This window comes from Heterocephalus glaber, unplaced genomic scaffold (assembly GCF_053883595.1).
Source record: "Heterocephalus glaber isolate CG9 unplaced genomic scaffold, H.glaber_assembly_v1.0 deba00001613, whole genome shotgun sequence".
NCBI classification, from domain to species: domain Eukaryota; kingdom Metazoa; phylum Chordata; class Mammalia; order Rodentia; family Bathyergidae; genus Heterocephalus; species Heterocephalus glaber.
In genome coordinates this window covers 37,043,478-37,068,593 of record NW_028258384.1, presented here as the reverse complement: position 1 = coordinate 37,068,593, position 25,116 = coordinate 37,043,478, and the positions used below count along the sequence as shown (strand labels likewise).

Here is a 25,116-nt window from a genome sequence, read left to right as displayed (position 1 = left end):
TTGTAGGATTACAGGCATGCGCTACCACACCCAGTTTGCATGTATTATTTTAATTAAAAAGCTGGCCATACTCTTAAGTGAAATACTGAATAGTTTCTCTGGTGTGAGAAACTGAAAGTGTAAATAAGGATCAAAATGTATACTAGATAATGTGAAATAGGAAGAAAAGGCCCAAAGGGGAAGGGGAAGAGGGAAGGATAGGGGAAAGGAAAGAAGGGAAAGGAATAAATATGAGAAGGGAATAAACAGAAACAAAGTCTAGGGAGGGCAGGGGAATGGGGAAAAAAATAAGAACCAAGATATATCATGTAAAGGCACAAATTCCCAATGATGAATGTCATATTGTACACCTAAAATGTACCAATAAACTTAATGAATAAAAAAAAGCTAGAGCTAGTTATTAAAAGTGCTTCTTTAAAGGAGGTCTACCACTATAGTCAAAAAGACAAACAAGCTGGTTGTGGTGGCACATGCCTATAATTCCAGCTACTTGGAAGACTGAGGTAGGACTATCTCAAGTTCAGGACTAGCCTGGCCACTCAGTGAGACCTTGTCTTAAAATAAAAAGTTTTAATATGAGCTGGCATGTAGCTCAGTGGTAGAGCACTTGCTTAGCATCCATGAGGCCCTGGATTCAATTCCTAGTGCCATCCCCCGAAAGGACAGGGGGAGACACACAGTGAAAAACATTGGTGAGGATGTTGAGAAACTTAAAATCCTCATGCATTGATTATAGGATGAGGGTGTAGAATCATGTAGCCATGGCCAGTTATTCCACTGCTAGTTATCTACTGAAGAGAAATGAAAACATGCCCTCAGTAAACCTTACAAGCAAATGTTCACAGCAGAAATATTCATAATAGCTAAAATGTAGATATAGCCCATATGTTCATCCATTTATAAACAGATGACAAATTATGGTATAGCCATACAATAGGAAGTTATTAGGCAGTAGAAAGGTTGAAGTACTGATACATGCTACAATATAGGTAAATCCTAAAAACATTATACTAATTCAAAGAAGCCAGACACAAGAGACAATACTGTTATATGATTCCACTTACATAAAACGTCCAGAATAGGGAAATCCATAGAAAAAAAAAGTTAGATTAGTGGTCATCAGGAACCTAGGGATGGGAGTAAAGGGCAGTGATTGCTAATGGATGTGAGATTTCTTTTTAAGGTTATGAAACATTCTAATATTTAGTGGTGATGATTATATAACTTTGTGACTATATTAACCATTAAACCATATGCTTTCAAGGGGTAAATTTAATGGTATGTGAATTAAATCTCAATGAGGCTATTCTGTATTAAAACATTAGTACTGGGGCTGGGGATTTAGCTCAGTGGTTCCGCTGCCTGCCTCGCAAGTGCAAGGACCCGAGTTCGATCCCCGGTACCAAGAAAACAAAGCAAAACAAAAACATTAGTACTTGTATTACTATAACTGTTTGGAATATTTTATGCTGGGGCTGAGGAAGGGGAGGAATGGGCAGTTAATGTTTCATGGGTACAGTTTTAGTTGGGAAATATGCAAAATTTTGGAGCTAGATGATGCTGATGTTTGCATAACAGTGTGAATGTACTTAATCCTATGTAATTATATATTTAAAATTTTAAGTTTTATGTATATATTAACAATAACAATCTGTGACACAAAACTATATTATTCTAACATACAAGCCCTTTTTCCTTTTCTTTTCAACAAGAAAACTGAAATTGTGATTGGTCTTTTTTATGAATGGAGCTCTTCTGGATTATGTTTTAGAATTTTACTCGTGTGTGTGTGTGTGTGTGTGTGTGTGTGTGTGTGTGTGTAGGGGAGGTGGTTATACAGTGTCTTTATCTTGGCTTTGAATGAGAACATGAAGATATTTTTTTAAAACTTTATTGGCCAGTAGGAAAATAAAAGAAACCAAACCGTAGAGATTTATGTTCCTAAATTAAAAAATAGTAAAATACTGTTTTCAGAGTATCCATTATCACAATTTCCTGATTTTCTTGGTTAATCTGTCTTTTTGAATGGAGAAAACATTTGCTTTAAAAATCTATAACATTGGGCTGGGGATTTAGCTCAGTGGTTCTGCCGCCTGCCTCGCAAGCGCCAGGTCCTGAGTTCAATCTCCGGTACCAAAAAAAAAAAATCTATAACATTGTTATATCTTCCTAGCAGCCTTTTCCTTTGTAGAGCAGGATACAGTGAACACCAAAATGCTTTGAAAATACAAACACAGTGAGTTTCAGAATACAAAGGAAAGAATGGAAAATTAATAGAAGGAAAATTCAACAATAAGAAAGTCACTGAAAAAGGAATTAAATTATATCCAAAGGCCATGAAACTTGGTTAGGATCTAAGTAGTTGGTCTAAGTTTCTAACCTCTATGGGTTAATCTGTGAAAATGTTTTCTAAGCCGGGCTGCCATTTAAGACTTTGAAGATGAATGACATGAATGCCAGTAGCACCATTAATATAGTGGACAATCAGAGGTGTGTTTGTTTTTCATTATCAGGAAGTGGTTTCTTATAAAAGTATAAGGAACACACTGTGTGTGTGTGTGTGTGTGTGTGTGTGTGTGTGTGTGTGTGTGTGATTTGTCTGTCTGCTGTTGTAGGAAGAATCATGGCTTTCCAGCATTTTTGTCTTTTACAGTTGGGTTTTTTCAGAGTTTGACATTGTGATATACTTATTATGCAGTGCTTCAATAAAGGGTCCAGTCAGAGTTGATGTACTCAAAACTCTGCTGGTAGATTAATAGTCTTGTAATCATGCTTTTATTTCTTAGCATAGCCTTATTTCTTGTAGTTTCACAATTTTTGAGTCATATTTTGAGTTAGCCTTTATAAAGGCCATGAAATCCTTGTATTTTTAGTCTATAATTTGAATGATTTTCATGTTCTTTGATTTTTTTTTTTGCTTAAAAAATGAAATGTTGATTATTTTAACTCTTTGAGTGCCATTCTGTGGTAACTGGCCAATCTAGTATAAAGTTTTTTTTATTTTTACAATGTGATTGTGTGTTTTTGCTCCCACCAACACTAGATCCAGAGGTCTTCCGACAAGTTTCCACTAGTTTGGTTTTTATTTTCCTCATAGTAAAATAAAATATTTTGAGATTCTGTAAGTAATACAGAAAGACATCAAGAGATGGCTGTACAGGAAATTTAGTTGATCATTCACTCTTCGCAATTGAAGTAGTCACAAGAATTGTTGACAAACAGAATCTATTAAATGAAAACCTAAAATCTTTGTTGACTTTGAATACATTTGAAGATTTTTGGCATCTTTAATATTTTACTGTTTCTTTTTAATCTCTTACCTTTTTCCAGTGATTTTCTACATTTAAAATTAGTAACTTCCTCTCCAGTAATTGCTTTAATATTTTCCTTTGTTTTCAACAGTGCCCTTAAAGATAGCCGTTTTCCCCCAATGACAAGGGATGAGCTGCCACGGCTTTTCTGCTCAGTGTCTCTGCTCACTAACTTTGAAGATGTCTGTGATTATTTGGACTGGGAGGTAAGATTATAGAAAAATTTTAAAGAATATTGAAGGTAATTCCTGAGTAGATGTTAAAAACTAGGCCCAGAAAGTAACTCTTTCAACCCATTCTCATGGATAAATAAACCTCACTGTTGACCAATGAGATATGAATAATAAGATTTTTAAAATAACAAAGTTCCATGTATTGTTATAATCCCCTTACTGTATTTTGTTGTTTTTAACTATGCTGACATCCTGGAATAGTTAACACAAAAGTGTCATGAACCAGGCCCAGAATGCCAACCAGCTATTTGCTGATGTTCTCCGAGCAGTGTAACATGTACCCAGGTACACAGCAATCTAGGCAGCTGCCTACAGCTGGGGCATGGTCGTTTTTTTTTATCTTACTACCTCACCAGAGGACCTCATAAAAGCTGTTAATAAGTAGTAAGAAGAACTGACTAGAATGTATTTCTCCTTCTATTTCAGTTTCAGTGCACTCATGTTTAACTGCCAACAAGTGGTTAGGGCATCAGAGGAGGGATTTGAGAAACAAGAAACAAGAGTTATTTAAGATACTCTACCACTGGGGAAAATCAGCTCATAGAAATGACAAAATGTTGATTAACTGAATTAAATAATGTGAATTCATTATTGACTACCTTAATCTAAAACCTTTTTCCCTAACAGATAAGATTATATCTATAGCAATAGCAATGATGGTGAACCTTTTAGAGCTTTCACTGTTAACAAACAGCTGGTTGTGGCACACGTGCCATAGGTTTGCCACCACTGATCTAGAGCATCTCTGCCATCATCAGAGAAGCCCCTATTTATGATATTTTTATTTTTCTTTAATATGTGGGTTTGGCTTCTTAATGAAGTTCAGAGGTCCTCACCATGATTTACTTTAGTGGTTGAGAGGAGATAGTTACATATAGGTTTTTAAAGTTTTACACGCATGTCCTTGCCCATATTGCTAAATGCCGACTGTATTTCAGGCACTATGCTACATGTACAAAAATGGTGGAAATGTATGACAAAATACAAAGAAACATGCTGTGGGACTGAAACAATGGAAATTCAGTGAGAGCATGTTCCTTTTAATACTACTCAGAAATGGCATTACTGTATCATTATGGTATAACATGATTTAATTGTACAGCTGTTTTAGAGAAACCATCACTCTTGGTAACTGAGATATTCTGCCTTGTGGCCAGATTACTGTCTTCACAGTTAATTGGACTTGAACTTTATTTTTGGGCTTGCCCTGATTCCTTGTGAGACTTCAGACAGTTCATTCCATTGCAATTCACTTTTTTGAAATACAGAATAAGACATTTGTAAAATTCTTGATATTCATTTGAAAAAAATCTCCATGATGTAAATTATTGTTATGCCAGAGCTGTTTTAAAATTTTTCTGCACAGAGTAGGGTGAAAGAGTTCTTTTTGTATTTTGTGGTAAGATTTTGTGGAGCATTATCAGAATATAAAAGTGTCTTAGGATTTTTGTAAAGGAAGAAATAAAACAGTTCAATAATGCTAGTCCTTGCAAAGTTGGAATGTGTAAAACCTTTTGTAGAATTAAAATTTCCTGCCTTATAGTTTTTTGTAAGTTTATTGTTCCTATTTGGTTTTTCTTAAAGAGAAATTTTACTGATATTATGGACATACTCTTCAGTACATTATTTTTAAATGGGCCCAAAACTTGTCACCTTTTCATTTATTGAGTTTGGATGATTCATTTACTGATTCAGGGCTGCTGTACCTTCTTTTCTAGCCCAATTTTTATTTCTGCTTTCTAGATGACAGGGTGCAGTATGTGTACTGGTAGGGGTGGGAATAATAGAGAAAGAAGTGTAACATCTAAAAGATGACCAAGCTACAAAAACCCTTCTCTTCTTATTGGCAGCCATTGAGTTATAGGCACAGTTTGGGCATTATGCATAGATACATGTGTGTGACATTCATGAACATATATAAATGTGTGTGCACATGTATAGCAGGGGGAGAAAAGAATCTAATAGGTGTTATATAGGTATAAATAAGCATAAAGTAAATCAGCATCTTTAGCCTACTTCAAGCACTGTCTACAGTTAAAATTAACCTTGATGTTATTGAGCTTTTATGTTCATGAGATGTATCAGTTTTCTGTTAGGAAGGTGGAAAGTAAAGCACTTAAGGATCGCCCCTAAATACTCTTTCAGGGGCAATTTATCCTCTTTGGTCACTATAAACTTGAATTTCTAGAAGATTCAGTATTGTTTCTTGGTGTTGCATATTTATTTTATAAAAAATTTAGGCTTAAATGTTTTTGTCTGTTAAGTGATGCTTTCCTACTGAAGCAAAAAATACATATTTGTATTTTTAATGTGTAAGCATTTGTAAATGAATTAGATGCTGCTAGAATGGCTAGGCTAGGAGGAAAAGACTATTCAGTCATTTCATCATTGTTTCAAGTAGTTGGGAAAAGAGAAATTTCTCCTCAAAGAGTCAGGGTGAAAATTACATTTTAACTACAAAAATGTGAGTTGCTCTTTAAATATGTACCATTGTGATTGAAAATGGAGTATTACTGTGGGAATGATATTCTAACAGTTACCTTTAATAATTCTGAAAAGGTATTGTTACTTTAATTACAGAATTCCAAAGTGGGATTAAAGGCATTTAAAAATTATATCGATATAATTCTACATCGACATATATGCCCCAAAGAATTTTTTAAAAGTGTTGAAACAAAAACTTACACAGAAATAGGGCTGGGGATTTAGCTCAGTGGTTCTGCTGCCTGCCTTGCAAGTGCAAAGACCCGAGTTCGATCCCCGGTACCCCCCCCCAAAAAAAACTTACATAGAAATGTTCATAGCAGTATTAATCAGAATGATCAAAGGTGGAAACAACTTGAACATTTGTTGATAGATAAATGGATAAAAAAGAAAGGTCCATCTAGACAGTTGATATTATTAAGCCATAAAAGAAATTAAGTATTAATGTATGTTGCAACATGAATGAACCCTAAGAAACATGCTTTGTGAAAGAAGCCAAACGTAAAAGGTCGCATAGTATGATTCCATTTATATGAATATCCAGAATGGTGAAATCTATAGAGATAGAAAGTGGATGATTGGTTGCCAGGGACTGGGAGAAAGGTGAATAGGAAGTGACTGTTTAATGGGTACAAGGTTTCCATTTGGAGTGATGAAGAAGTTCTGGAATTTTAGATAGTGGTGGTTTCACAACACTGTGACTGTATTTAATGCCACTGAATTGAATGCTTCAAAATTGTTAAAATAGTAAATTTTGTTATGTATATTTTAACACAAAAATGGAAAATAAATTTTACACACACACGCACACACACATACTCACACTGACAATGATATTTACATTTATTGAAGAAAAGTTTAATAATTCAAAAAATATAAATAAATGCAAGTCATTAATAATTACACCATTCTGAGAAAACTACTGTTAACACTTTGAAATATAGTAAAAAACTCCATATCTGTGAGTTCTCTATGCATAGATTAACCAACCACATATCAAAAATATGGAAAAAATATCAAAAATATGTTGAATATTTACTGACTTTTTTCTTGTTATTATTCCCTAGACACAATACAGTATAACACCTATTTACATAGCATTTATGTTATATTCATTAAGTAATCTAGAAATGATTTAAAGTATACAGGATAGTATATATAGGTTATATGCAAATACTGTGTCATTTTATACAAGGAACTTCAACATCCATGGATTTTGGAATGGGGGGATGAGGATCCTGAAACCAGATCCCCATAGATACCTTTATTTCATTCCATTCTTTATCTGTTTTTATCAATAAATCTGTATATTTGGCTATGTATCTAAAATATTGAATATACATACAGTTACTATTTAAAAGAAGATTAAGGGGGAGTCTTTATCTCTGTAGTTAATTGTGTTGTGGATTTCCTTTTTGAGAAGTCAGTTTATGTTAGGAAATTGTAAACTTCACTTTGAGAAATTTTACACTGTCACATCAGTAACAGCTTTTCTTCCAAGAATAAAGTATCTTATTTACCATAAGTAAGTAACTTTAACCTGAAATGCAAAGTTATATATATGTTTACGCTATAAGAGAAAACAAAGAGATTACTGCAGAACTTTCATAGAGAATTTTAAAGTCAAAGATAGATAATACTTTATATAAGCAGAAGCCTGTAACAGGACTTTTGTGATAGAAAAGTTTGAAATTTGACACCCATTGGTGAAGTATATTGCCACCATAGAATCCCTAAATAAAAGGGTAAAAGTGCCCAGATCAAAGCACAAAGATGATATAGTTTAAAAATCCCAAAGAGAGAGAAAGTGAGCCAGTCCCAGCATCCAGAAGGAGGCTCCTCTACTGCCATTCCATGCTCCTAGGGCAGAGAAGGTGAGCCAATCCCAGCACCTGGGAAGAGGCCCCCCCTGCCGCCATTCCACGCTCCTAGGGCAGAGAAGGTGAGCCAATCCCAGCAACCGGAAGGAGGCTCCCCCGCCACCATTCTACCCTCCTAGGGCAGAGAAGGTGAGCCAATCCCAGCACCCAGAATGAGGCTCCCCCACCGCCATTCCACACTCCTAGGGCAGAGAAAGTGAGCCAGTCCCAGCACCTGGAAGGAGGCTCCTCCACCACCATTCCACGCTCCTAGGGCAAAGAAGGTGAGCTGCGTGGGTGCCAGAAGCACACACACACACACACACCCCTGCCGTGGAAATGAGAAGACACATAAACAGGCCTCAAAAACAGACTTCTGGATCACCTACAGCAACCCCAAAGGGAAATGAGATGGAACAATCTGATACTCAACCACCTGGACTCCCTGCACTGGCAACAAAAGAGGATCTGGAAAAAATGAAATCAAAAATAATTTCTCAGATAACAACAAAGATTGTGCCCATAGTGCAAGACATGATTAATAAATCTAGAGAGGACACAGATACAAAAATAGAGGAGCTGAGGAACATGATGGAATCCCAACATAGGAAACAAATGGAATCCATAAAATAGATGCAAACAGATTTCCAGGAGATTAAAAACTCCATTAAAAGTTTACACGGCAGAATGAACCAGTGTGAGGACAGAATTTCAGATATAGAAGGTAAGATTGCAATTAGTTACCAGGAAAAGAAAAATTGCTTTAAAATTGTAAGGGACCATGAGAAATCAATCCAGCAGCTGCTAGATGGTGCGAAGAAGAATAACATAAGACTGATTGGAGCCAATGAAGAAACAGGAGAGTGGAGATTACATAAAAAAGCTGTTCACAAGTGATGGCAGAAAACTTCCCAAGGAGGGGAAAAGAAATCGACAGACAGATAAGTGAGGCATATAGGACTCCAACTAGCCTTGATCAAAAAACCTCTACACATAGGCATATAATAGTTAGGATTCCAGAAACTCAACAGAAGAACAAGTTCTACAAGCAGTGAGAGAAACAAATCACATACAAAGGAAAGCCCATCAGAATCACAGCAGACTTCTCAACACAAACCCTCAAGGCAAGAAGAGCTTGGAGTGATGTATTCCAAGCCCTAAAGGAAAACAACCTCCAACCCAGATTGATGTACCCTGCAAAACTATCTTTCAAAATGGATGGAGAAATAAGATACTTTCATGATAAAGAGCACCTTAGGAACTTCATGAATACCAAAGCAGCACTCCAAAAAATTTTAAACAATATCCTAGGAAAAGACAATGAGGATCACAACCCCAGGAAGCCCAGCAGAATGAATCCGTTGGGTGTGACAAATTAAACGCAAAGGGGGAGAATCCAACAAAAAGAAAAAGTCATGACAAGGCTTTGAAAACTTTTAACTTCATCTCCCTAATGAGTATATAATTCAATCTTGTTATTGTTCATGATTAGTATTTTTCTGCTTCTAGTGTTGCATACCTTTCCTTGTGGTGTACTGGCTATTTATCATCTTCTTGTGTCTACTTTTTAATTAGGTTGTCTATTAATGAGCTGTAAGTGTTCTTTATATATTCTGCTCATAGGTTATATGCATTATAAATATGGTCTGTTTAAGGACTACTTTTCATTTTAACAATGTCATTTAAAGTTCTAAATTTTGATGGAATCTCATTTTTTTCTTTTATACATCATGTTTTTTGTATCCTAGGAAGTTCTTGCCTACCCTAAATTCATAAACATTTTCCCTTATAATTTCTTCTTAAAGTTTTATACTTTTAGGCTTTCATATTTAGGTTCATAGATTCTTTCAAGTTATTTTTATGTATGGAAATAAAGGGTCGAGGTTAATTTTTTATATACGGATACCAGGTGTTCTAGTGCCATTTGCTGAAAACACTATCTTTTCCTCTACTCTTGAATTGAGTTTATATTCTATAAAATGTTAATGTTAAATAATCTTTCAGAACTCAGTGGACCATATATGTGTGGTTCTGTTTCTAGATTCTCTGTTTTATTCCAATGATCTATATGTCTTTCCTTACACCAACACTGCCTTGATTACTGTAGCTTTAGAGGAAGTCTTAAAATTAGGTATTAAATGTCTTCCAACACTGTTGTTTTGTTTAGTTTAGTTTTGTTTTGTTTTTCTTTACTTTTCTAGTTCCTTTGTACTCCTCCATAACTTTTAAATTTCAATATCCAATTCTTCATTTATAGCAAGTATACATAGACCTAAATTTTTATATATACATTATGTTTTCTAATCCTGCTAAATTCAGATACAAGTTCTAGGGGCTCCTAGAGATTTCTTAGTATTTTCTCTGTAGATGATCATTTCATCTACATATAAAGATTTTGCTTCTACCTTGCCAATCCTATCCTAATTGTGTCATTTTATTGCCAGACTATTTTGGTTTGGGCCTGTGTTTCAAAGTTTAATGGACAGATGAAGAATAAGCATATCTGCCCTTGTTCCCCACCTTAAGGAGAAAGCATTGTATCTTCTCCATTCCTATAAGGCGTTCTCGCTGGAAGTATGGAGTACACGTCTTCAATCTGTTGAGAAGTTTCTGTTCTACTTCTAGTCTCCTGATAGCTTTTACCATGAACAGCTGTAGAATTTAGTTCAATACTTTTTCTCCAACTATTGACAGGATCATATGGCTTTTTCCTTTCCTCTGTTAAAATGATGACTTTTTGGGGTGGATCTTCCAATGCTGAACCAACACTGCCATCCCTATAACAAAACCACTTTCTACATCCTGCCAGATCTGACTTCTAATAGTTTGTTTTGTTAAACAAATTTCTATCTATGTTCATACTTTTTTTTTCGATTATCTTTATCCAGTTTTAGGATTAGCACATTGTTGAGTTCCTAAAATGAAGAGAGAAATGTTCCTTCTTTTTTCTGCTTTAATTGTTTGATATAATTTATCAGTTAAAATGTATATGAGCCTGCTGTTGTCATATAGGTAGGTTTTCAAGCTAGAAATACACTTTCTTTAATAGGTGCTATTCAAATTTTATATTTCCTCCAGAGTTACTTTCATTAATTTGTCTTCCAAGGTACTTCTTATAAGTTGTCAAATGTATTTCAAAACAGATTTTTGTAATATGCTTTCTATATCCTTTTAAATTATGTAAAATCTGTGGTAATGTCTCCTAGATCTTGATATTGTAATTTTAAAAATGTATAATTGATACTGTGTAATAGGATGAAAAGTCTAAAGGAGCAGGGGACGTGGGAGGGGTAGGGGAAAGGAAAGAAGGGAAAAGAAAAAATATTAGAAAAGGAAAAAAAATGGAAACAAAATCTTTGCAAATAGGGAAGGGTGGAGGGGGTGAAGGGAGGGCAGGGGAAGGGGAAAAAAATAAAAACCAAAAAGGTACTCATGTAATGGTACAAGATCCCAATGATGTATGTAAATATATTTTATATCTAAAATGTTCCAATAAACTTAATGGGGAAAAAAATCCCAAAGAATAGAGACAAGTAACTTCATTAACATGAGAGACATCCTTGTGGTTATGAGGATGAGCCATGTGGCTAGTATTAATAGCCACCTAATTTTCAGATGACCAGGAAGCCAATCTGCTGCTACAGGGCTGCTTACCCTCTTTATCGTCTTTATCAAAGGTTTTTGTTGTAGTCTTTTTGGAACTGGCATTTGGTAATATAATGCATCTCTAGTTTTATAATGGAAGTTAGTAGCAAAATAAGACTTACTTTGGAGTTTATTTTAGGGACTAGAGTAACTTTACTTTTATAATAATGAAATATTTGATAAATGATTTCACCAGTAGATAAAATTGATTTCAAGTCAATACTGAATTGACAGAATGATCAATATTGATTCCATATGTTATATTTCCTCAAAATAGTAGTTAAAACATCTAAAATGAGTGTCTATAAGTAGTCCTTCAAGGAATCAGAATACTGTAGTCATTAAAAACAACCAAACCACTTACAAAAGGCTATAAAGATAAATTGGACCAGTGGCCTTACCCTTCCTTCTAAGACTCTGATCATTGCACATATCATGATGTACTTATTGCCCTGGTAAGTGTGAGAAGGATGAAGAATAACTTGGGGGAAAGTGTTTATTAACTGATAAACTGAAATATCTATCTGCAAGGCTAAAATGATTGTTAAATGAGGGAAATTGCTTCCCTGGGGAGAAATTCAACATGATCTGTCTTACGTTTGAACACAAAAACTTATCTCCGTTGTTCTGTGTTCTGTAGTTGTCAGCATTATCTTAATTCTAAATGACAGGATGATTGACAGACATGGTGCTTTAGCAAGAAAGAAAAGCTCATGCAGCATGGTGGAGCCCTCCTAAATGACAGCTGGCCTAGAACTAATATAGTTAAACTATTTGGATACCATGTTTCCTTTTTAAAAACAATCTGAAAGTATATAAAGACAGTGACAATACAGTTAGTAGAGTTTTGACTGAGGAATAATTCTAGGTGTGTCATCTCATAGCCACTCATTTTCAGGATGATATAAATGAATAAGCTTCTTGTTTGTAAAAGAAAAGTATGCTACCAGTGATGTTGTGGAAGCTAATGTAGCACTTTGCTGACAGAAGTCAAAATATTTTCTAAATTGTAATCAGGCATCTTTTATTTCTTAGTTTTACAGACGAGATCACTTGAAGGCATGAAGAAATATTTTTTGTGTTTTAAATGTGATTCTTAGGTCATATTTAAAGAGATTAAGGACGTTTTTATGAGCCTGAAGATATTCTTTCCTATATCTAGCTTTCTGGATCACTGATAATCTTACTTGTGTATATGGCTGTCACTTGGCAATACTTTGTGGTCCTAAGACAGACTGTTGGTTTTTTACTATACAGAATATGCATGGAATAAACCTATGCTGCATGAGGCTGGCCAGAGTGATTATTGTGTGATGCCAAAATCTTTAGACTTCCAGGACTATAAAACTAGAACCCCCAAGTCCCTAATCTCATTCAGTACATAAAATACCAAAGCATCTGTCATTGTACATGAGCCTTGTGGACTCCAGAAGCTCAGAGATGCACTTCAGTTTAAAAACAACCTCTGAAAGCACACCTCAAGTGATCACAGCTCCATTTCTGATGTATTCAGTTGCAGTTAATAATAGGGTGCTTTTGTTGCAGCCTTCATGAGAGTAAACAGATGAGATGAATAAATTTGCTAGCATCATTATCTCCCATATAGAAGGTAATGTTCTCCTTTTTATCCTAACTCCTTCCGTAAAGCTTTACAGTTTTTAGCTTCTCTTAATGTGCCACCGAAAACAGAGTTCCCATTCATACACAGATGGTTAGCATGAATCACAGAGTCTCCAAGTGAAAAGACTTCTAGTTGTATACATTCTGTTTCCTCCCTTGTTTTTTTCCCCATGGTGTACATTGTATTTTGCCTATCTTCTAAGATCCCTGCCTTTTAAAAAAATATGGGCTTCATATATACAGAAAATACTTTTCACAGTTATTTTTCCAGGGACCTTGAGATTTTTGTGAAAGATTTCACTATCACTATCAGGGTCGTAATTTAGTCTTTGTTTTGATGCTGTACTTTAAATGTTTCAGATGCTGCAGAGCATTGGGAAAGAAATGCTTCACATTTCCTGACCATCTAAAAAGAATTTCCTGTGCATCAAGTCGGTGTTTGAGCAATCTAGTGGGGGAAACAAGATGCACAGAGTGAAGGAACTTCTTAGGGGATTTAATGCATAAAATTTTCCACTAGCTGTTAGTACCCTCAGTGAATTGGGCAGCTTAGTTCATTCTCAGGCCTCCTTCAGTTTCTTCTTGCTTTCCTCTCAGTGTGATGTTTGGTGGGGGAACATTTTTATGCTTCTTTCTTTCTCCATAATCCACAAACTCTTTTCTTGCTCTCTCCCAGCAGTTCCATTAGTGTGTGTGTGTGTGTGTGTGTGTGTTTGTGTGTGTGTGTGTTCCTAAAAGTGCTGAATTTTGGGAATGAGGAGACTCATTCTATTCTTGCTAAATCACTGCCCAGTTCTAAGACCTTTTGGACCTCAGTTTCTACACCAGGAAACTGAAAAGTTTGCATTAGGTAATATCTGAAGTCTCTTTGGACTGTGACAAAATGTGTTTCTGTGATTATTTTCCATTTTGTAAAATAGCTTCTGTTTCATTTTATGTCCAGAGAATGAATCACCAGTAGCCATTTAAAAGTCTTAAGAAGAGGTTCCTAATTTTTAAGTGGTCATTGTCAACCTAAAGTGTAGGCAACAGTAGTTCCAGTTTTTAAAACTGTACCTTTTAGATTTTTCACAAAAGAATCCTCATTAGGAAGGAAAATATTCTAAGCTATTAATGACTCTGTTTTGTTACTATATCAACCCTTGTTTTAAGTCAACTTTATATACTTAAATGAAGCAAACACATTAGGGAAGAATTATTCACTTCAGAAGTAGATATTTTGCTTTGCAGGAGGGCTCATTATAGGTAGGGTTTCTTTATTGTCTTCATGATTTCAAAATTAATTTATTTATATAAATTCAACCCACATGTAACTTTTTAGGAACAAATTTCTTATAGAGGGAGTTAAACGATTTTGAGTAAAATACTCAATGTACAGTTCTAAATTGAATAAGATTTTTCTTAATTTTTTATCAGGCAAACAATGTTTCATATTGAATATGTTTGCCAAGAGCTCCAGCCTTTGGAAAGTAAACTAAGTTACATCTCTAGATTTTGAGAAAATTTTATAACTTTAATTTTCTCATGTGTAAATTTACTCCCTTCCTCATCCCTGTTTTAAAAATGGGATGAATGTGCTTCTTCTAACTTTTGATGAAAAGCAGGCTTTTTATTTAAAGGTCACCTATGTTGCTTGAACTTTGCTTTTGGAAGCTTCAAGATGTTTGATTTTTATGGAATGCTCGTTATAATTAATCGTTACAGGAAATTGGTTTTTTCCTTAATTATACTCTGAACGATCACTTGTTCTCTGCAAACCTTAGTGTAAGAACAGTTTCTTTCATTATAAATGATATATAAATATTTTTTGCTTCAAAGCTTCTCAAAGCACCTCTTCATTAACCTTGCTTTATTTAAAATCTTACCAATTCTTTAAAAGTTCATGCGTGATTATTAGAAAGTTCAGGTATTTTCTTGCTATGTGTCAGTTATTAGTAAAAATAAATGCCATCAGATGGTTGTTCTGTAGTCACTGTGAATAAATTGGCAGGCTTGCATTCCTGATAGACAATATATCTATGTCTACTACATGAATCAAATTGGTACTAATTAGTCCTTTGGTCAGCTCTGCAAAAGCCAAAAACTGGTCCATGGAAACTGAACTAATTTCTAAGGTAAAGATGACAATTTTCAGGGATTTTAGAGCGGAGCAACACATGCATATTTTGGTTGATCAAGGAGACCTTTGCGGTTGTTTTCAAAAAATAGCATGAAGGAAAAAAAAAACCTTATCAGCAGAGGTAGATGATGAAGCAGAGTTTTTATTGTAGAACACATTAAAAGGTTATTCATGTCTAAGTGATGATTTTGCAATCATTTATCCTTTTGGGTTTATTTATATTCCTAGTATTTCTTCTAAAAGCTTTTCAAAGGATATTTGAAAATAAAGACAGCTATAAGAACTGGTCAGACAATGGATAAAAACAACCTAAAATGTAGTTCTTGGTGGTATCTCATTTGGTTCAGAAGAAAAATATTTTAAGTCACTAAGATAAGAGTTATCTCTGGGTAGTACTAGTATTACAGGTCATCTTTATTTTCCCCTTTATACTTTCCAAAGGCTTTTTGGTAACATATATACCATTTTACTACTACTAATAATAATAATTCATAAAGTTTACAAAAGTAAAAGTTGCTGAGCCAAAAAGCTAAATTTTAGCAACACTATTCAAATTATATAAATTGGCCAAATTCTGAAAGGATCCTATCAATCCAATGGATACCTGCAAAATTTTAGACTTCTCAAATTGGTGGGTGGATTAAAATGATGCAGCCACGAATGTGAAGATTTAGTGGGCAGATCTAGATAATAAGTAGTCTAAATTATTTTTTTGTAGTATCAGTTTTGGGGAGCATTGTTCAGTAGGAACTGTACAAATTGTTATCAGCCTCTCAAATTAAAAATTTAATTATTCTTGCTCAAATAATTGAGAGTATAAATTTGGAGAAAACTCAAGTTTGAAGTATTTCCTCTTTTTTATTGTATCTGCTTTCACCAGGAAAAGGAAGAGTTACTATTGTCACAAGGCTGAGTGAGCTAGGGTGGGGCAGAAGGTTCTGTGAGGCGATGAATGCAAGAGGGGAGTGTGCTGCACTATGAGTTTTATGTTTTTTGAAGAAGTAGCACATACGGTTTTTTGCCCCAAGAATATAACAAACACCAGACTCTGAGTCAGACCCATGAACTGTCCAAAGCATTGTTTGTTTCTGTGTGTGGTACCCTGGGCTATTTTGTGGAAGAACATGTAAGTCTTCTAAGATGCCAGCCTCAAAAAGTTAGGAGGTATGCCAAACAGCCTGAACTCCTCTCATTAGGAACCAAGTCCTACATTTCAATTCAGTGGCACTACCATATTGAGCCTGGCAGGTTGGTCTGTGTGAATGGCCAGTAACTGGCTGTGTTCATTACAAAGCATATTTTGCCAAATGATTTTATGCAAAAAGACATGTCAAACAACTTTTGATTCTTTGACCTCCTGCTGTTATTCAAGATGAACTCCCCAAAATGAGTAGACTGAGCCATGGCCATATTGTTACAAGGTAACTCAGAATTCGGTTCTGAAAATGGGGAAGAGTTGGACTGACTATGGTATTGGCTATAACAATTTGGCCACCTGAGGAAGTAGATTGGTTCTGCTGGCCACGATGTGATCAGGGCCAGATTTAGTTTTGAAGAGCAGTACTGTGAAGGTAAAGTGGTCAATGATTTGCAACATGGAACCTATTCGACTTAACCATAGTACTACAATTTATACACATTTATGCTTTCAGCCAGCTGGCTTTTTTTCATGTTTCAGCCTATTCATATTATCAGCTTGCACAGGTAAAAGTGAGACCCTTTTGTAGTGTTGCTAGTAGATTACAGGACTAACACTTGCCTTATCAACAGACTAGGGACTATGCAGTTGTGAGGAATATAACATGAACCATGTATTATAATGAGATAGAAGAGAGTGCTTTTTAAATACTCTTGCGTTGAGGGTCACTGCAGGATAATAGTTTTAAGTGAAGCCACATTTCTAACAAGCCACCAGATAACGAGGATAAATGAAACCTGTAGACAGTCCCAAGGCTTCATTTTAGCTATTATTTGTAATCTCTTCCCCTACCAAACCTTTTACGATGTAGGAAAATTGATAAATTTGTGTGTATCTCTACCCTCTGTGCCTACATGCTCTTGGATAGAGGAATAAACAAATAGAGAAATAGACAAGAGAGGAAGGAACTGAAGCTGGGTGGAGTTGAAGATGCTTAATCCCCAAACTGAATGATCAGCTCCAGAATAATCAAGATATATATTTATGGTCTTAACATTAATCTTGATATTTAATCATTCTGAACAATGTTAAAAACAAAAGACTGTATAATAGCATTAATAAAAATCACTTGCAATGGAATGAACCAGAATAAATATAGCTCCCTTTTTAGCATAAAATAGGAATCTGTGGAACTGGTTTTAATGTTCTCTCAGCACACAGCTCTGTTTAATTCTATATCCTCTTATCTATAAGTCCTGCATTTCATTTACTACCATGTGAGTTGATTTATAACTCTGCCTAGCAAAAAGTACAGTCGTGATTAAAAGAATACAGTATTATCACAGCTGATGGGCCTTAAAAGCATTTATTTCTCTCAGAATTTCTAGTAATTTTGAAAATGACATGCAGACATTTCTAAGGCTAGGTTTGCAAGTTGTCAGTTTTTATCTATCTGGTTGTACTTTGAACAGTGGCAGGATTAGTCAGGGGTATGTCTGGTGACATAATTTTCCCAGATACTAACTCCTTATCCATCCTTAGAAACAGAAAGTTGCTGTAGTAAAGTTTTAGAGCAGGTCTGCTTCAGGAACTCCCAGTTCCCTAGTTCATCTCTTACCTAGCTGGTATGATAACTGCCAACTTTAGCCTTTGCCATTTGGGATGTTGCTGGACTGCAGGATTTTTCAGTTTGTGAAAGGGAGGATTCACTTATTATGCATGAATACTACATTTTGGACTTGATGCTGTGACAGGCACCTGCCTGAAATAAAATGGAATCAGTTTTGTTGCTCATTTCAGTGCAGATGACTTAATTTGCAAAACCAATGATTTCCACAGGTTGTTCAGAATTGGTTATTCTCCACAGCAGACAATTTTCCACTCTCCTGTTTTGACTCTTCAATATGACTATTTGGTGGCATTTTGGGTTCTAAGAATAAATAAAATGCTGCTGTTCAACAAGTGACAAAAAGTTATGCTTTTATTCTGTTAACATTATTACTATTCTCTTACTCTATTAGTTGAAAAACATGAGTCGCTCTGGTTTTGGCTTTATAGATTTTTGGAATATATTTTTAACCTCTGACAAGAATTATTTCTCACAAAGGATTCACCTTAAAATCACCACACTTGGGGAGTGGGGGAAAAATAAGAACCAAGATACATCATGTAAAGGTACAAGATCTCAATGAGGAATGTAACTGTACTTGTATACCTAAAATGTACCAATAAACTTAATGGAAAAAAAAATCACACGTACAGTTCAGTTTACAGAGGCTTTCAATTATTCAGAACCATAGAAATCTAGAAAAGAATTAAAATGTATAAATGTGTTATTGAAACCAAAATGGGAGAAGTTTGATTTTGTTTAAATCAAATTTGATGGTGGGGCCTTCGCAAAATATAAAAGTAAATAAGTCAGTCGTATTCATGAGTAGTTATTATTTTAGTCAACATGTTCTTCAATTTTGACCTAACATCATATAAAGAACTTTATGCACATACTGTACAATCAGTCTTAACTTCTTTTAATTGTTAAATTACTAGGCTTTAAGATATCTGACTTTTTTTTTTTTTTTGGTACCGGGGATTGAACTCGAGTCCTTGCGCTTGTGCAGCAGGCGGCGAAACCACTGAGCTAAATCCCCGGCCCAATCTGACATTTTTTGTCGACGAACACAGAATGTACTCCTATGAAGGATTTATGTGTCTAAATTACTCTCCCCTCATTTGCCTAAATCACTAACTCCCAATATCTAGCCATAGTTTGTCAAAGTTCAGATGGTTATTAGAGGTTATCTAGTTCAACTAGGATAAAATCAGAAGGGGAGTTGTTTTTTTGTCCAAACGATTCTTGCTGGAGCAAGAAACCTCCAGAAATTACCTTTCCACCCATTAAGTATCACTGATTTTGTTTGACACTTTGATCTCACTGATAAGGAGACATTCTTTCTCTCACAATTTTGACTAGACATCTTAATAAGCACCAAAATTATTTTCAATTTCATTTCAATTTCATTATGACTGATTTTTGATGAATGGAGTTGAAGATTTAAAATCTACTTCAGTGAATGATGGAGCACAAATTACGTATGCTGTATGTTTTAGAAAACAAATTATGAAGAATCTGATATTGTTAAAGAAAAAATGTCCAAGTCACTGATTGGGAAATCGGTAGATAGAAAATGTTGCAAATTTGTCTTTGCTGTACTTCTGTGTCAGGCACTAAGATTAATAATGTCCTTTATCCTGGAGATGCCTGATAGCTAAGTACTCATATTTTCTCTCAGCTATCCAGTCATTTCCCACAAGGTATGGAAGGCAGGCCTTCCTGTGTTAGTTTTTAAACACCTGCCCTAGTTTCATTTTTAGCAGAAGGAGCTTAGTAAGAGTATTGATAGAAACATATCCACAGAGATATGCTTTAATAAAAAAACATAAACTTCTCAGAAGATCTGATAGGCTGCAGTGGATAGATATGGGAAGACCCTGGGAAAGAATGAAATTGATTTCTCAGAGGTCTTTATATTCCCTGAAAAATTGGAAACTTTCAGGCTAAGGGCAGAATCACCAAAAGAGGTTTTCTTTGACCTGTTTTCCTCTTCTGGGCCTTTGTGTCCGCAAAAAGGTAAAAAATAAAAGTCTATGACTTCTCTCACATACACTGAAAAGAAGCCTCCAACCCAGGGAATAATGTTCATCTGGTTTTCCATCTGCCCTCCAGTACCTTGGAGAGCCCTATAGTTCACTTGGGAACCATTAGTCTGAGGCACCCACAGATTTTGGAGAATGGAATAGAGTATTCAATGCTTTTAACATTTCATTTTTGTGCCAGGCGTGGTGGCGTATGCCTGTAATCTTACCTCTGAGACTGAGGCAGGAGGATTGCAGTGAGTTCGAGGCCAGCCTAGGCTACATAGTGAGTTTAAGGCCAGCCTGAACTACATAGTGAAACCTTGTCTCAAAAAAAATAGATTTTTGTGTTTAAAAAGAAGTTATGAACCTTGAATGATTTTTCTTTATGAGCTTCAAGGGAAAAGACAGCTTCCTTTTGACTATATGATAATCAGTAAAAAAGCACATTACCTTTTAAGAACATTAGCAAGAAATTGCCCACACTTACTTAGACTACCTTTTTAAAGGCACTATCACAAGTTTCTTCCCCATTTTAAATGGATATAATTTCTTGGCTAGGATGTAATTTCTTGGAAACCTGCAGAAACTGCAGCAATGTCCCACCCTAAAGTGATTTAGTCTTTAGCTCTTAAATTGAAAGGTACTGTGTAATGTCCAATCTGATTATTGCCAGGTTTTTTTTTTTTTAGTCTTTTCTGAAAGTGTTTGCTTGGCTATATAGAAGTCAAAGTTTTAAACATACTAGATAGTTTGGAAGGGTATCAGCACAATAAGTTTTAGAATGTAACCTGAAGTGGTGATTGTACCTGCAAAACACAATAGTTGTTTACTGTCTCTTTTGAAATCAGTTCCCTTTGTCTAGTTCATTATTGCCATCAGTCATAGTTTGGCAGTGGGGCAGGATTATTGCCATCTATTCTCTTACTCTACACACAGTCCTAGAATGGTTGTTTCAGGTTTCTAGACAAAATAGCATAGCCCAGCACTTGTTGGGCACATGCAAATCAATATTTTTAGTCTCTATGGCCATGATAATGGCCTTCAAATCCAAAGTCAAAGCTTTGGAAGGAGAAAACTGATATGTACTTCTGGCAAACCAGGGGAAAGTAAAAACTACATTCTTTTGAAAGTTAAATTATAACCTTTTCGGGCTGGGGATTTAGCTCAGTGGTTCTGCCACCCGCCTCACAAGCGCAAGGTCCCGAGTTCAATCCCCAGTACCAAAAAAAAAAAAAAAAATATATATATATATATATATATATATATATATATATATATATATAAAACCTTTTTGTTTCTATGGAGAAGAATGTACTAATAAAGCTGCCAATTTCTTTCAGGTGGGTGTACATGGCATTAGAATAGAATTCATCAATGAAAAAGGATCAAAACGCACCGCCACCTACCTACCGGAGGTTGCAAAGGAGCAAGGTCATTGTTGTACTTTATTTCATATGATCTGGTGAAGAATTTAAATAAATACACAAACTGAAATGTGATATCTGACCTTGTAGTTATAACTGATAATTGATCAGTATCAAATGATGAGAAATAACTCTTCTGTCACTGCCACTGCAATGTCTGTATCAAATTGGTGAATTACTCACATGGAAAATTAATCTCTGTCCTGAAGCTTGACAGCATAAACTCACAGATGTATACTTTGAAAAAAAAAGCACGATTTTTGAACATTAGGTTTTATTTTAGGGAACAATTTGCTGGTAATTTGAAATGCCATTTTTCTCTTATTCCATTGTGCTGTAAGTAGCCTTGTAACTTAAACAAGCCTTTAATTTGACAGCTGCATAGTTCATTGTCATTGTCAGTATCTAATGTTTCATTTTTAGGTGCTTGCCATTACTCATTCTTCTAATATTAAGAGTTTAGATTTCCCATTAATATTAGGAGCATTGTGAATACATGAAGTATTAGTGACTCATGTGCTTGATCTGCACCTCCTAATCAACAAACATTTATTATCTCACAAGACATAGCAGAGACCTTTACGAACCAACACTGCAATACAAAATAACATTACTGTGTAGTATTCTGACTGTTTTAGTCACTACTAAATTCTATCCTCATATTTGTTGAAATGAGTATCTCTTTTATAGAGATTTTCTTATCAGAAAGCATTTAAATTTTGTTACCTATGTTTATTCAAATAAATATGAGATACATAACAAAAAATTTAATGTCATTGAACCCCTAAACAAAGTCTTTAAGGCAGTTATGTGAAGATTTATTTGGATTGCTTTAGAAAATGTCTTAATCCTACAGTATCATTGACTCCATAAAGCATGCATAAGAAAGAGAGGGCCTCAGGTATTAGGATATCATCCATATCATAGTCAATAAAAATGCTCTTGCATATTGCACACAAATATATTTCATGGGTTACAGAAGATATAATTAAGATCAACAATTGCTGTGAGGTAGTGTAGAAGCCTTAAATACTACTGAGTTGGCAGAACATTTAGGCTTTTCCCTCTCTTTTAGAGATATCAATGATTGTGGAATACAGTGATTGTTGTTTGTTACAGAGATAATGACTGAGCAGTTTTTGCCAATCTCTTAGACTCTTTGCCTTTGAATGCGGTTGAGATAAAGAAGCCAATGTTAGACATTACAGATAGCTAGAATTTAAGGTTCAGGATGAACCTGTCTTTGTAGCTCTTCTGTATGATTGTGTTTAGGACCAAAGGAGTTGATGGCATTGGTTACAATGATAGCTGACCTCTACAAAGTCATTTTGTAGTTAACCAAAGGTGCCTGTTACATGTACTTGACTGATACTTTATTTGGTTGACTCTCCACAGGATGGGACCATATTCAGACCATAGATTCCTTACTAAGGAAAGGAGGATACAAAGCTCCAATTACTAATGAATTCAGGAAAACCATAAAACTGACCAGGTACAGAAGGGATTTTCTGGCACAAGACTAATCAATACACTTTGATGCTCATTCCTTTGATTTCTTTTGTCTCTAACTATACTTGCTTCCCCTTTCTGAAACAATGGAAATGAATTGCAGGGCAATACTGATGGTAGATACAATTAAACTGTTTGGCAATAAAGCTTGTATGATGAATGAGCCCATCCTTTCCATCATTAGCTCTGTGTGATTACTCTGGTTTTGTACAGTCTTGAGACTGTTACTGAAGAGAGTACCAGAATAAGCTGTTGGGTAGCTTTTGACATTGCCTAGCAGAACCCTAGGATTCTGATAAACAGTCCTTAAATTTGAATTTAACCTTAGAATTTTGGTGATATGTCCACGACGGAAGCTCACTGAAAAACGCAATTGAGCTAAACTTGAATGGTAAATAAATTTCATCATGGAATAATAGGGATACTTATTTAAAAGGAAAAAATAGCAAACATTGTAGGAAAATGGGTTGTGGTTTCCATTTATTTCAATTCCAGAAAACTGCATCAAGTGCCTGTAGTCTAAAAATGGATTCCTCTCAGCTATGAGCAGTTATAAATTTGAAAATACCTCAGTTTCTGTTTTTACCGAGTTTACAGTAGAGGAGACTAGAAAGGCATGTACAAAAATAATTACTATAGGTTCTAGTGTGCTGGTGTATGCCTGTAATCCCAGCATTAGGGAAGCTGAGATAGGAGGATTGAGTTGGAGGCCAGCCTGGGCTACCTAGTGAGTTCAAGGCCAGCTTGAGCTGTGAAGTGAAACCCTGTCTCAGAAAATTTTTTATCCTATAGGGCAAAATATGATGGATGATGTAAGATCATAAAGTTGGAAAGAGGAATTCCAGGAGGGTATGGAAAGGTAACAGAAGGTATCAAAGAGAAGTTGGATTTGGGACTGGGCTTGAAGAATGGGTGGAATATTTGACAGGTGGAAAATAAAGATATTCCTTGAAGACCTTGTCAGTCCAGGCATGTAGGCAGCACAGTAAAAAGTAAGTTCTGAGGAATGTGAAACAGTCTGATTTGGCTAGGCTTTCTGTGCACATAGAGAAGGTAGTCATTAGAGGAAAATATGGCCTAGGAGGTAAATTGAGTCAGACCATGGAGAATCTATTGTTCTAGTCTAAGAAGTTTGGACCTGATTCTGTAGGCAATTGGTAGGCATTATAGAATTTCAAACAGATGGCTTTGGGGAAGTATAAGATTGGAACTGGAAACAGGAAAATGAACTAGGAAAAATTGCTAATATCTGAGAATCTATGGCAGCATTCCAAAAGAAGTGCAGTGGAAGGTCTTTAACTAGATCTGTGGCAGTGGAATAGGAAGAAAGGCAGGGACAGATATGAAAATATTGTGGAAGAAATGAAAGGACTTGGTCATCACTTAGAAATAAGGAAGGCTTTAGTCTAGATAAAAGGAACCAAGGTCATCCTATCAAGCAAGATGGGGAATACAGAGAGAGAGTCAGGGTTATGTATCAGTTCTGGATTTGAAGTACTTTATAGGATATCTATATGTAAATGTCGAGTAGATCACTGAAAATGTACAAGTCCGGAGCTCATTACTAGAAAGGACAGTTTGGTATCTGTAAAGAGGTCATACATAGTTGAAGCTATAAGGATTGAATTCACTGAATGGGACAGAATATAGAGTCACAACAACCATGGATAGAAACTAGGAAAATCCTCCAAAGCAGGGGTAGGATGAGCAGTCAAAGACATCAGAAGCAGTCTGAGTGGCAAGGGGAGAACCCATGGGATAGACAGCTTCAGAAAGAGTGAGAAGTGGTATCATAATGGAAACATCTACCAGAACCAAAGGCAGAACTTCTGAGAGCTGCTTCCATGGAAGAGTGGCAGCAGAAGCTAAGGGACACTGGGCCAGGGAATAGTATGAAAAGGAGATTGAAGGTCAAAACTATACGTTATTCTTTTGAGAAATGTGGCAATGAAAAGAAAGCTAGACATTGGGGAAAGCGAAGGCTTTTGTATCAGAATTAAAAGTTGTTACTTAAGGCCAAGTTTTCTAGTTGGTAGAAAAAAGGTCAAAGAGGGACAAGTGAAAGATCTTGAAGATAATGAGTCAAGTGAATGAGATGCATGTGTGATTAAAAGATTGACTCTCCCCTGTTTCTTCCT

General features: G+C 35.4%; 1 protein-coding gene across 2 annotated transcripts in view; it reads left to right on the top strand.

The window, feature by feature from the left end:
• The window catches only part of Ammecr1 (AMMECR nuclear protein 1), a 131,214-nt gene that overhangs the window by 101,410 nt on the left and 4,688 nt on the right, over positions 1-25,116 (top strand). For both annotated transcript variants that reach the window (XM_087196754.1, XM_004861437.4), the window contains 3 exons: positions 3,403-3,517; positions 21,386-21,476; positions 22,865-22,961. In XM_087196754.1, coding sequence (XP_087052880.1) covers positions 3,403-3,517; positions 21,386-21,476; positions 22,865-22,961 — 303 coding nt within the window. The remainder of the gene's footprint in view (positions 1-3,402; positions 3,518-21,385; positions 21,477-22,864; positions 22,962-25,116) is intronic.